The sequence below is a fragment of the Dipodomys ordii genome, unplaced genomic scaffold (assembly GCF_000151885.1).
Source record: "Dipodomys ordii isolate 6190 unplaced genomic scaffold, Dord_2.0 Scaffold46, whole genome shotgun sequence".
Taxonomy (NCBI): Eukaryota; Metazoa; Chordata; class Mammalia; order Rodentia; family Heteromyidae; genus Dipodomys; species Dipodomys ordii.
This window is the reverse complement of record NW_012267262.1, coordinates 13,028,561-13,041,088: the sequence shown is the minus strand read 5'-3', so window position 1 is coordinate 13,041,088 and position 12,528 is coordinate 13,028,561. Positions and strand designations below refer to the sequence as shown.

The window sequence follows — 12,528 nt, the reverse complement described above, 5'->3', positions numbered from 1 at the left end:
TCTGTGATCCAAGTTTTCCACAATTATTTTTCAATAGAGGTCTTTAAAGAATTTGACCACAAAGAGCAAATATTTTTGCTTTCATGCAATTGTTTCTAACATATTTATAAGATGATTTCTTTCTTGCTTTGTATGTCCCTCCCCCACGGTATAACCCCTGCTTTCACTGTATTTGATGTTGGTATAATTTGTGGAGGGGAAGGAAAAAAACTAATTGTTTAAATAGGGATACAGGTGGACCCATTGCAACAACGAGATGTACAAACTGTCAAAAAACGAACTTTACAACTTTGGCAGGGGAGGGAAGGGGAGATGGGGGGAGGAGGGGAGTTGGGAAGGGATGGGAAGGGGAAACAAAGGAAGAGGCAACAATGCATGATAAGAAATGTACTCATTATCTTGCCCATGTAATTGTAACCCCTCTGTATGGTATTTTAACAATAAAAAAAAGAAAAAGTCTGAAAACTATCCAGCCAGTGTAGTTAGTGGGAGAGCATTTCTTTCTCCCTTCTAGTGTCATGTGTTAAAGGGGGATTTGTTGCTGGGTGCCAGTGGCTCATGCCTGTAATCCTAGCTACTTAGGAGGCTGAGATCTGAGGATCATGGTTCAAAGCATCAAAATCTGTGAGACTCTTATCTCCAATAAACCACCAGAAAACAGGAAGTGGTGCTGTGGCTCAAGTGGAAGAGCTCTAGCCTTGAGTTGAAGAGCTGAGGACAGTACCCAGGCCCAGAGTTCAAGCCCCACGACCAACTGAAAAAAGAAAGAAAGAAAGAAAGGAAGCAAGGAAGGAAGGAAAGAAAAGAAAAAAATAAAAAAGAGGGATTTGTTATATGATGGGTCACAGAACAAATATATCATGGGTCACAGAAAAGATGAGTGCATTTTCTAAGTAGATGAGAGGAGAGAAGAGTCCTATAAGGGGAGTCTGTTTTCAGAGCTTTTTAAAATGGAGGCTGTCTGTGGGGTCTTGGAGAGATTGGGTGACAGATTTCTTAGGTTTGAAACTATTCTGCCTCCCTGGGACTACACAAGTTATTTAGTCATGTCTTTGATTTCCTGTTTTTCCCAGAAGGAAAACAGGGATGATACATACCACCCCTTCCCAAGCTATTGGGTGACGGAAATGAATGCATTTATGCAAATTACCTAGCACCTTGCCAGGTGCTTGAGAAAGATACATTTCCTTCTCCTTTTCCTCCTTTGTTGTGTTCCCAGGGACATGGTATGAGTTCCAAGGATCTTTTCTCTTGTGTGTCTTTTGTGTTGATCCTGCTTCTCCAGGTCCCATCTTTCTTCTCTTCACAGGATGTGGCCAGGTGCTTCGAGCTTCCAAGGGTCAGATTATGTTGGAGAGCTACCCCTTAAATGCTCATTGTGAATGGACCATTCATGCCAAGCCTGGCTTTATCATCCAACTAAGGTAAGGGACTGGGGTCAGGTTATAAGGACTTCCATGATGAGTTGGGAAGGGCGGTGGTCCTGGTTCCGGATGAGCCAAGGTGAATCACAAACACTCAGTTCCTCCCTCTGGTGTGTTTTTCCTCTCCTGGAAAACACTGCTCTTTTTTCCTCTTCTGAGGAATAGTGTGGTTCCATTAACCCCTAGGATTTCTAGGGACATTGTCCTTTTCCAAGAATGGAGGTGCTTGAAGTTTCTGATCCACCAGTGGGCACAAGCATTTTCTGGGTAGATCCATGTACCCTAAGGTCACCACATGCTATCTGGACTCTTGGATGTCTCTCTGGTATCTAAGAAGCGGCAACACAGTAACCTAACTCAGAAGGATCTAGCAGAACAGGTCCTCTGCTCAACGCTCCTCATCAAAATCAGACTTAGAAACTGCTGTCCCCACCCCACGTAGGTCTGAGGCTGAAAGTAAGGCTCAGGAATGGGCTTTCTTGGAGAAAGTCTGGCTCAAGGACCAAGGGCAGAACCACAGACTGTTTATGAGGGGTAATAAGGCAGTTGCTAAAATAGTCTTAAGGCTAGCCTCTGCCTTTGTCCTCACGGCCATGAATCTCCCTCAGACTGTCATCATTTCTTCTGGCTCCTGACTGGCTTCCCTGCTTCTCCTCTTACTAGCTTTACAGTTTTCTCCCTTCAGAGCTACTAGAATGATCCTTCCCAGAGTCATATTCCTCATGCTGAGGCTCTCCAGTGCCTTCCTATTTGACTTGCAGTAAGATAGGAAGTTCCCTCCCGGTGGGATCTAACTTCAGTTCCACACAACTGACCTCAGTTCACACTGCTCTCCTTTTCACCCTCAGCTTTGCAAGATCCTTAACTTCCTTTCAGTTCCTCAACCATAACAAGCCCATTACTGCCTCAGGACCTTTGCAATTACAGATCCCCCCCCGCCATGCCTGGACCATGCTTACCCATGACCTGCGATTGCCTCTGCTTCTGTTGCACTATTTAAATCTCTTCTCAGACATCAGACCTTCTCTTCCTTGACTACATTGTGTTGGAAACTAATCCCACTTGGTCTTTTTTATACTTATGTCTGGGTGTCATTTATCCATACACTTAGCTCTCTCGAGAATTACCTTAGTTTTCAGTGTCTCTTAATTACCTGTCTTCTGAATCACAGTTCATTTCTATGATGGGCTTTTGGGATGGCCAAAGGTCTAGTATCTAGTTCTATCTCTCCTTCCCCTGGCAGGTTTAGCATGTTGAGCCTGGAGTTTGACTACATGTGCCAGTATGACTATGTGGAGATCCGAGATGGGGACCACAGGGACAGCCCGATAATCAAGCGTTTCTGTGGCAACGAGAGGCCAGCCCCCATCAGGAGCACCGGCTCCTCCCTCCACGTCCTCTTCCACTCTGATGGCTCCAAGAATTTTGATGGTTTCCACGCTGTCTTTGAAGAGATCACAGGTAAAGGCCTCAGAGACAAATATAGCAGCTTGTTCGTAAAATCTCTTTCCTATATAACTGCCTTTGTCCCAGCTCAGCCTAATTAAAACCATGCCTGCTGGGTTCTCGGAAGCAATCTGCAAGTAAAAGCGACGGATGGCAAGGCACTTTTTAAGAAAAGCTTCCCCACAACCACAGCTAGAAGTGATCACCTCTTTCTACACAGGGACATCTGGAACGCAGAGAGGCTAGGCCCAGTGGGCAAGGTCACATAGCTATACAGATGGAGGCAGAGGTTTGTATACAAGCAGTTTGGTGATAGAACAACACACAGGAAGGGGCTTTGGGTTTGGTCAGGAAGGATGATAGTGCATCATTTGCAAAGAAATGGAGGAACCTAGAAGAAATTATGTTGAGTGAAGTATGAATGCATGTGTTCTCTCATATTGGAAGCTAGATCTAATTTATAAATACATACAAAGACATCAACAGGGTCAGATGCATATGTACATACAGATTAATTGAAATATAGTGTACGCAGGAGAGGATTCCAATGGTGTAAGTCCTTTGAACAACAAACTTACAGCCTAATAAAATGAACACTGAGAAGCTGGTACATGAAGTGTTAGAGAGGAGGGCTAAGAGGAGGGGAGGAGGCTAATGAATAGAGGACGTCGAAGAGAATGCAGCCAGCCATACAGCTCAATGTATATATGTAAAAATGGAACTAGGAAAATCGAGGGGATTAGTGGGGTTGGGAAAGATAGAGGAGAATAATAAAAAGGGTGCATTGTACTCATACACGGACATGTTGAATTGAAATCCCTTTGTATAACTACATAAAGATAATAAAATTATAATTTAAAAAGAATGAAATGGGGGGAAGAGAATATTGGCTTTGGATCCTTGGCAGATCAAGCAGTATGGCTCCCGGGAATAGTCTTCAGCCTCTTTAGGTTTCAGTTTTCCTAAGTTATGAGAGATGTGGTTGTTTAAGGACACCCTGGAAAACAAGATGAATGTAGTGGCCAGCACAGAGTAGCACACAGTAAGCACTCCACAGCCATCCGATCCAGATATAAATTCCCAATGTCATTCACTTAATGAGTGACTCCCTGCTTGACTTTTAACTCTTTATTGGCCTTTTGGAGGTAAGATTTGACTCAGTTCTAAGAAATCCCCCAAGCTCTCAGTATTATGAGGTTCACATATAAAATAAGCTCTAGCTGGAAGGTCAGTTTAAAAAAATACTGAATAATAAAAACTAATGTTCAATGGCACTGTGATGATGAATGCTCCTTAGGATGGTCTGATGTACATCTCAGTGATAGCTAGAGAACAGAATTCCTTCAAAACCCCCTTCACTCTAAGTCCCCTCCCTGAGGATGGGACCCAGACACTAAATGGTGGCTCTTCCTGACAGCTGTGTAACTGGCCTCATCCCACATTGTACCCCATGGCCTGGACTGGCTTTGAGCTTCAATCCAAAAAGCTTAGCCTCCTGAGTAGCTAGGATTATAGGCATGAGCCACCAGCACCTGATGGGTATTTTTTAAAGCCATTTCTTCTCTTTTCATAAGACAAATATTTCATGATGCTTTGGGTTAGAAATGTTGCATACTTCTGTTTTGCATGGCTTTGATCCAGTAACTAGAATGTCCTGTTTATCTTTGAATCACATCAGAACCTTCCATAGAACAATATGGACTTGTTGAACTGAGCCAAGGTATTTATTTTTGTACTGGCATCCATGAATGTAGGAATGGTGGGTAACACACAGCCGTGTTTCCCAGTGGACTTGAAAAACGATCCCTAAGATGCTTTGTCTGTCAACTGCAGGTCCTGAGGTCCAATAGAAAAGACCAAATATTCAGTGCATTCTTGCAGTTTGACAGTACATAGTAGAGCGTTAAACTGAAAGCTTCTACAGGGAAGAAATCTGGTTTATTACCATTATATCTGGGCATTAAGTCAGCCAACCCATATTTATTTAGTTAAATACACAGAAACATCACAAGGGCTAACATTTGCAGAAAAGATATTTGGGGATTCGTGTGTGTGTGTGTGTGTGTGTGTGTGTGTGTGTGTGTGTGTGTGTGTGTGTGTAGACTGGTCCTGGGGATTGAACCAGGGCCTGGGCATTGTCCCTGGGCTTTTTTTGCTCAAGGCTAATGCTCTACCATTTGAACCAACAGCTTCACATTCAGCTTTTTTGGTGGTTAATTGGAGGTAAGACTCTCACAGACTTTTCCTGCCTAGGCCACCTTTGAACCACAAACCTCAGTTCTCAGCCTCCTGAGAAACTAGAATTACAGATGTGAGCCACCAGTGCCCAGCATTGTTTGGAAATTCTTGAATATCCCCTTAATGATGTCACAAAGATCATCTTCTAGAGGCTGTCTCTCAGTACCAGGGTGCTGAGCTTTCCTGAAAACAACAAAAAATGGTGCTCTAAAGCTATTCAAGGATGCTTCCAAAGCCCCTGTAGGAGACACACAACACGATGCTGTTTTTAATCAGTGCAATGCCTCTATCACATTTACCTTTTGCTTCTCAGATTGGAGATACCCTCCAGCATAACTTTTGGGAGCTTCAGAAATACTCAATTAGTATCAGTAACATTGGATATTTAAGGAGTGTAGTTCTCAGATTCTCCAGTAATAGCTACCACAAATTCAGTAAAAGGAATACAAGGGGGGAAGAAGTGAAGTACAGACTTTGGTTGGGACTCCTGGCTTGGAGCATGCTAGTGATGCTGAGGGGTACCTTCTCTTCCAGCATGCTCCTCCTCCCCCTGTTTCCATGATGGCACGTGCCTCCTTGATGCTACCGGGTCTTATAAGTGTGCCTGTCTAGCTGGCTACACTGGACAACACTGTGAGAGTGGTGAGTATGCTCATTGGGGCAAAGGGGGGAAGGGAGGTGTCCTGGGGCAGCTTGCAGGCTGCTGGTTCTTGGTATCTTGGCACACCTTGAGTGCTCTTAGAAGGGCTGAGTGAGCTTGTCCTCAACTACCTGTGTTTGCCATTCCCATTTCCAGCCCTCCCATGAGAAATGACTCTCAAAAAGATGCAGTCAAAGAATATCTAGGGTTCAAGAATACTAGGAGAAAGTCAATAGTAGAGAGCTTCCACCATAAAATCCCTGTCCATCCTAAGATCTGGATGCTAGAGTTGCCCTGTGGTACCATTCTTGGACTCTAACAAGTGACTATACCGTCAGAAGCCCTGTATTGAGCATGGTAAATGTGTAGGGTGACCCTAAGTTTCACTTTCCCAATGACAGGTTGGGTTATGCATTTTCTCTGGACATAATTATTCAGGGCATCTTCTTTCATGCTCAGAGCATCCTGAACTAGATGACAAATGGCATGACCATCCTGCAAATATGAGATGAAATCAGGTGGGTGACAAGCAAACCCACCCACCAACCTTGATTGAAGGACTTCAGCATATTGACAAGGCAGGAAATGAGGATATCTTGCTTTGTCTTTTTCTGAAGGAACTTACTTTGCATGGGTGAAACAAGCTCCAGACTTCTTCAGTACTTCCTAAGCACACCTGGAACAAAGTAGGATGTGGAGGTGGGACAGGAGAGGAGTTGTAAAAGAACGTTCTCTAAGCTGTGCAGTGCTACAGCTCTCTGTCTCTACGGCAGTCCTGGTTTTGTAACCATTCAAATCTTTCCTCTAGCCTCTTACTTGAGCCTTATCTCCTTTTTTTCTCATGCTTTACTACAGATCAAAAGACACTCAGCATCTGGGTCATATCTTTTTCTGTTATTGTTTTGATACAGGCTCTCACTATGTAGCAAAGGCTAGCCTTGAACTCAGAATCTTACTCCCTTAGCCTCCTGAGGGCTGGGATTGCTAGCATGTGTCATTACATTTAGCTAACCCATTTTCTTGATAGGCGCATGGAGTCACCCAGTTCTCTAGTTCTTGACATAGTTAAACGCAGAGCAGTAGTTGGGTGCAGCAACTGGATTACACTTGTAATTCTAGTTTCTTGGTAAGAAGATGTAGGAGGATCATGGTTCAAGACCAGCTAGAGCAAAAGTATGAAAAAAACATGGGAGGGGGAAACAACTCACCAAGCTAAAAGCAAAAGGACTGGAGGAGCATGGCTCAAATGACAGACTGAGGCTCTGATTTCAATCTCCAGTACAAAGAAAAAAAAGAAAGAAAAGAAAAAAAGAAACAGATCAATTATAGTCTTCAGTAACCTGGGGTCATCCAAAAAGCAGAAACCAAGAAATAACTCAAACAAATGACTCATTTCAAAACTTGCAGGAGTTTCTAAGTTGTGTTCTTGAAAAGGCAGCACATAATCCTCTTGATGTTAGATTCATGCCTTTGCCGTAGAAGAGAGAAGCTGGAACCTGTTGAGTTGAGACATGCATCTGACAGAGTACATCCTTTGTCCAAGGACGTGCTAACCACCGCGTATGGTGACCCTACAATTGTCCAGCTCAGCTGTGCATTGCAGAGGACTGTGCTGCTAGCAAAGAGGAACTTCAACACCATGGCCAGAAATAATTTCTTCAGGCTAATGACCACAACCCCCTCCCATGCATGACAGGTGTCCTACTTTGAGACTGAAAATAGTCCCTGATTACCACTGTCCACCTGGAATGAGATGTGAAGAAGAACAAGAAGAATCAACATTTGGGGGAAGGGTTTTAGGGAGAGATAATGTATCAGGCAGGGTTCCCCAAAGCAGAGCCTGAGATGGGGATGTGTTCAAAGGTCATGGTCTAAGACATGCTTCCAGAGAAAGGACTTTGGGAGTAAGGATAACTGCCCTAGGAAGAGAAAGATGCTAGGTAAAGGTGTCATACCAGGAGGCAAAAAAAAATCCCAGTTCCATTATTCAGAAGTCATGAGAGCTTTCATGTCAATTAGGCATAAGAGCTGGACAGTCAGTTCTATTCCTAGGGAACTTTAATCATCAGCCAAGGCTGCCCTGGGGGAGGAAGGTGTCATGAATCCAGGAACCTCAGCTTTCTGTGCAGGTGGGTGATGCATTTCCATCAGCAGTTCCAGACAGAATAACAGATACAGACTCTTGTAGCAGGCCCAGAAACAGAGAGGAAAGATCTCTCTGGCTTGGCACAGATTCCTCATGTGTGACTGAGAGACACAGAAAGATGATGCTTTATGGTCCCTTCCTCATTTGAGTCTGCTGTTTGGAGTATAAGGCAGACTGCACAAATGTGGCTTCCTCTTTGTTTCAAGAATTTGTAAATTGGTGATTCTAGACAAGAGCAAATACAGAGCTTGCCCCTTTAGATTTGGACAGCAAACAACACAAGGGAAGGTTTAGTTCTTGATGAGCTAACTGCATAATAGTAGGGCTTTGATCAACAAAAATAAAATTGGAAAGAATTAAAACATCACTACACAGGCCCTTATGCCTTTCAGAAACTTTCAGATTAGGAGAGAAAAATAAATTGTTCAGAATTATCCAGAACTACAATATGTACAGGTAGTTTGTGAGTAAAAGTGAGCTTTTCAGCAAAAATATCCTACTAAGAAAAATGAGAAAAAATGTGAAATAAGGCATTTTAGCTAGACACTGATGGCTCATACTTGTAATCCTAGCTACTCAAGAGGCTGAGATCTGAGAACTGTGGTTCAAAGCCATACTGGGAAGATAAATCCAAGAGGCTTTAACCAGAAAAAAGCTGGAAGTGGCGGGGGTGGGGTGGGGTGGGGTAGGGTGGGGGTGAGGGTGATGGTGGTGGTCAGGCTCAAGTGGTAGAGTGCCAGCCTTGAGCAAAAAAGCAAAGCAAGAGTGCAGGGTTCCAAGTTCAAGCCCTAGAACCAGCACAGACAAGAAAAGGCATTTTGCATTGATCCATAGCTTGGTTCACAAAGTATCTCCAATCACTTTAAAACACAAACATAAACTTGGGATGTACGTAGTTCCATGGTAGACTTTTTAGTCCCTAGTACTGCAAAAAAATCAACAAGCAAACAAAAAATAGCAACAACAGCATAGGACCTTCAAGCGTAAATGGGCAAAATAATTTTTCTTTGCCAGTTTTCAAAATATAACCCCCCCCACATTCCTGGATAACTTATGTGTCATTTGCTAGCATTGGGTAGGGGGAGGGTGGCTGAATGCTTATTATTGTCTATGAGATTCAGGTTTCTTTTCCCCACTAGGAAAATTGGCAGGAGATCTAACTCAGTGGGGGATGCATCACAAAAACTAGCTGTGGCAGTTTACCTTGTAATTTCTGAACAACTCTTAGCTGGTCCCCTCCCCCCCCACAAGCAATCTGTCAAGAAGAATTAAAAAAAGAGGGAAAATAGATTAGCTACTTTCCTCATGAGGATATCAATGGACTGGAACAATTTCCCTGGAGAGATTTTTTTTTTAATTGTGAAGAAACCCAAGCAAGCATTCCGAGATCACCCAGAAATACCTAAATTAGAATAGGCACTTTAAAAATAGTTAAAAGCACAGAATCCAATATTAATGAGAGTTCGGCCTTCCATTTTTGTAACACTAAATCTGATGGATGATCTGTTCTAATGTTTCTGTGCTAGAATTTATTTTATTTTCTTTTTTTATTGTGAAAATACTGTACAGAGGGGTTACAATTACATGAGCAAGGTAATGAGTACATTTCTTTTTTTTTTAATTTTATTTTATTTGTGAACATACTGTACAGAGGGGTTACAATTGCATGGGCAGGATAATGTGTACATTTCTTACCAAGCATTGTAGCCTCCTCCTTTGTTTCCCCTTCCCATCCCATCCTCCCCACCCCCCAGCCCCCATCTGTGCTAGAATTTAAACTCAGGGCCAATATGCTCTTTCTTAGCTATCTCACTCAAGGTTGGTGATCTACCACTTGAGCCATGTTTCTACTTCTGCTTTTTGGTGGTTAATACTGCCTGGGCTGGCTTCAAACTTCCATCCTCAGATCTCAACCTCCTGAGTAGCTAGGATTATAGGCATGAGTCACCGGTGCTAGCTATGATACTCCTTTTTTCAAATGAATGACTTGAAGCAGAGAATACAAGACTCTGGTCCCTACTGATTTTAAAACTGGGGGGAGTGGGGAGAAGGAGTCAGATCCACATGTTGTCCATGTAGTTCAGGTTGTCTTGGATATAGTTCCAGGTAGTTGATGAGCTCTGATTATCACAGAGTTCTCCCAAAGGTCTTTCCTTCCCAGGTAAGGCTCTCTAGGCTAAGAGAGTCTTGGATAGAAGCTCTTCTATACTTCTTTTATAAACACACATGTGTGAGAATGGGAGTGGAAGAAGGATAGGTTTCCTACTTAATTGCAGAAGAAATATACACTTGTAAATTAAAATCAAGCAACTAAGAGAGAATATCACTTATACCACTTTTCTCCTGGTTCCCAGTGGAACTATTGTTAGAAAACTTGGGGTATATCCTTTCAGACTATGGTGTTCAGACCTAAAGTAGTGGCTACATGTTAGTCTTTTAGACCAGTGATTCTCAACGAAGGGTGACATCTGGCAATGTCTGAATATAGGCTGGCTATGATTGTAGAGGTGAGGCTGGGCATCTAGGGGGTCAGAGATTGAGGATGCTTCTGAACATTGCGTAGGTTGACATCACAACAGTTATATTGTTCAACTGTCAGTTGTGGTGAGATCCAGAAATTCTGTTTCAAACAAAAGTGGATTCAAATATGCATACAGATGCTCAAGTTATTGTCTTTTCCCACAACATAGATGAGTCCTGGTTGGTTTGCTTCATTTAAAAAAAATAAAAAGGATTTCTGTGCATTCCAGTCTATGGATGAATGTACAATCATTAATTCTTTTTTTTTTTTTTGGGTCCGGTTGTGGGGCCTGAACTCTGGGCCTGAGCGCTGTCCCTCAGCTCTTCAGCTCAAGGCTAACGCTCTACCACTTGAGCCACAGCGCCACTTCCGGCTTTTTCCTTTTTGCTTATGTGGTGCTGAGGAATCGAACCCAGGGCCTCAAGCATGCAAGGCAAGCGCTCTACCACTGAGCCAACTTCCCAGCCCCAATCATTAATTCTTTAAGATGCACTTGATACTTTCTTTTTTCTTTCTTTCTTTCTTTCTTTCTTTCTTTCTTTCTTTCTTTCTTTCTTTCTTTCTTTCTTTCTTTCTTCTTTCCCTTCCTCCCTCCCTCCCTCCCTCCTTCCTTCCTTCCTTCCTTCCTTCCTTCCTTTTTTGTAATTGTGAAGCACAGCTGCAATGAAAATCCTTGTGTATTTTCCATTTGCATGCAAGGGAATTTTTTGTAGGATGAATTCCTAGATGTTGAACTGTTCCTTTGAATGATAGATGGGTTCAAACTTTTGTGAGCGATGGAATTGGAAGTATGGCTCAAGTGGTAGGGCACCAGTCTTGAGCAACGTAAGTATAAGGCCCTGAGTTCAAGCCCCAGCACAGGCACACAAATAAAATAAAATAAAATAAATAAGTAAACTTGTGCAAGCCAGTGACGAAAAAGTCATTATTGAATGTTACCATGTTATGAAATGAACTATTTCTTATGAACAGCAGTCACTGAAATAAGAATTGGGACCTACCATTTCGAAAGTAAGGCACGTCTTATTTTTGGTCAAACTGGAAATGGATTTCTTTTGGAAAGAAATCCATCTCTCTGAGGACAGAGTTCATGCACAGCCTTGGAGAGGAGGTAAAGAATGAGAAACAATGAGAAAAGTTTAGCTTAGTCTTAGTGGCCAAGAGGGTGTAAGAGCCTCTTCGCAAGCCAGTTTTCAAGAGCGGATGCCCCCAGCCTCACCTTCCTGAAATAATTTCCCAAGGAGACTACCTTCCTCCTGCTCGTAAGTGACCTCAGAAGCTAGCAAGGGGAGTGGTCCCTCCTCTGTCTCCAGGCCAAGCTAGCCTCTTGCCAACACCCTCCTCGACCTCCAGACTCCCCGGGCCACCATGTAAGAAACAAGGCCCTTCTTTCCTCTGAAGTTTCCTGTTTCTTTGTATAGAATACAACGACAAAATAAGTCCTCTAGTAAATGGTCAGAATCTTGTTTTGAAAAAGTGGAGAGTGAGGGATTCATGGCCTGCTCCAATTTCCATGTTGCCTTTGTTCCTCTGGCCCAGTTGACAGAGCCCGGGTTCTCCTTTGCATTCTAATGAAGGGCCATGAAACAGGCTGAATCTTGGGGCACAATGTTCACACTGCGAGTTCTGATGCGCCTTGGAACAAAACAAATCAGTCTCCACCAATTAAAGTAAAAAAAAAAATGGTGAATCTAGATTCATTTGGGATTTGGACTCAACAAATGTTTCCCATTGGCCTGTCCCAAGGACTGGGAAGAAAGGTAACAGAATGAGAGGCACACTTTATACTTTAGCTTCAAAGGGACAACCGCGTTTCTCATCTGAATTAGAGATGAGAAACTGAGGAAGGTTGTGGTTCTAATGGAAGTATTAGTTCTGGTGCTGCTGGAAATGTAAGAGATCGAACCCTAGTGGGTAGCAGTTATCTATTCCTTTGCAGACAGGTAAACAGTGTTTTGTGGGCTCAGAGGGATTCATGTGAAGATGAGATCTCTTGGGTGAGGTATTTTTTTTTCTTTTCCTTCCTTCCTTCCTTCCTTCCTTCCTTCCTTCCTTCCTTCCTTCCTTCCTTCCTTCCTTCCTTCCTTCCTTTCTTCCTCCCTTCCTTCCTTCC

At 43.0% G+C, this 12,528-nt stretch overlaps 1 protein-coding gene across 1 annotated transcript in view; it reads left to right on the top strand.

Moving 5' to 3' along the window:
• Pamr1 (peptidase domain containing associated with muscle regeneration 1) overlaps positions 1-12,528 on the top strand; it is a 74,596-nt gene that overhangs the window by 39,561 nt on the left and 22,507 nt on the right. The window contains exons 4-6 of the mRNA XM_013019579.1: positions 1,310-1,424; positions 2,668-2,885; positions 5,643-5,750. Coding sequence (XP_012875033.1) covers positions 1,310-1,424; positions 2,668-2,885; positions 5,643-5,750 — 441 coding nt within the window. The remainder of the gene's footprint in view (positions 1-1,309; positions 1,425-2,667; positions 2,886-5,642; positions 5,751-12,528) is intronic.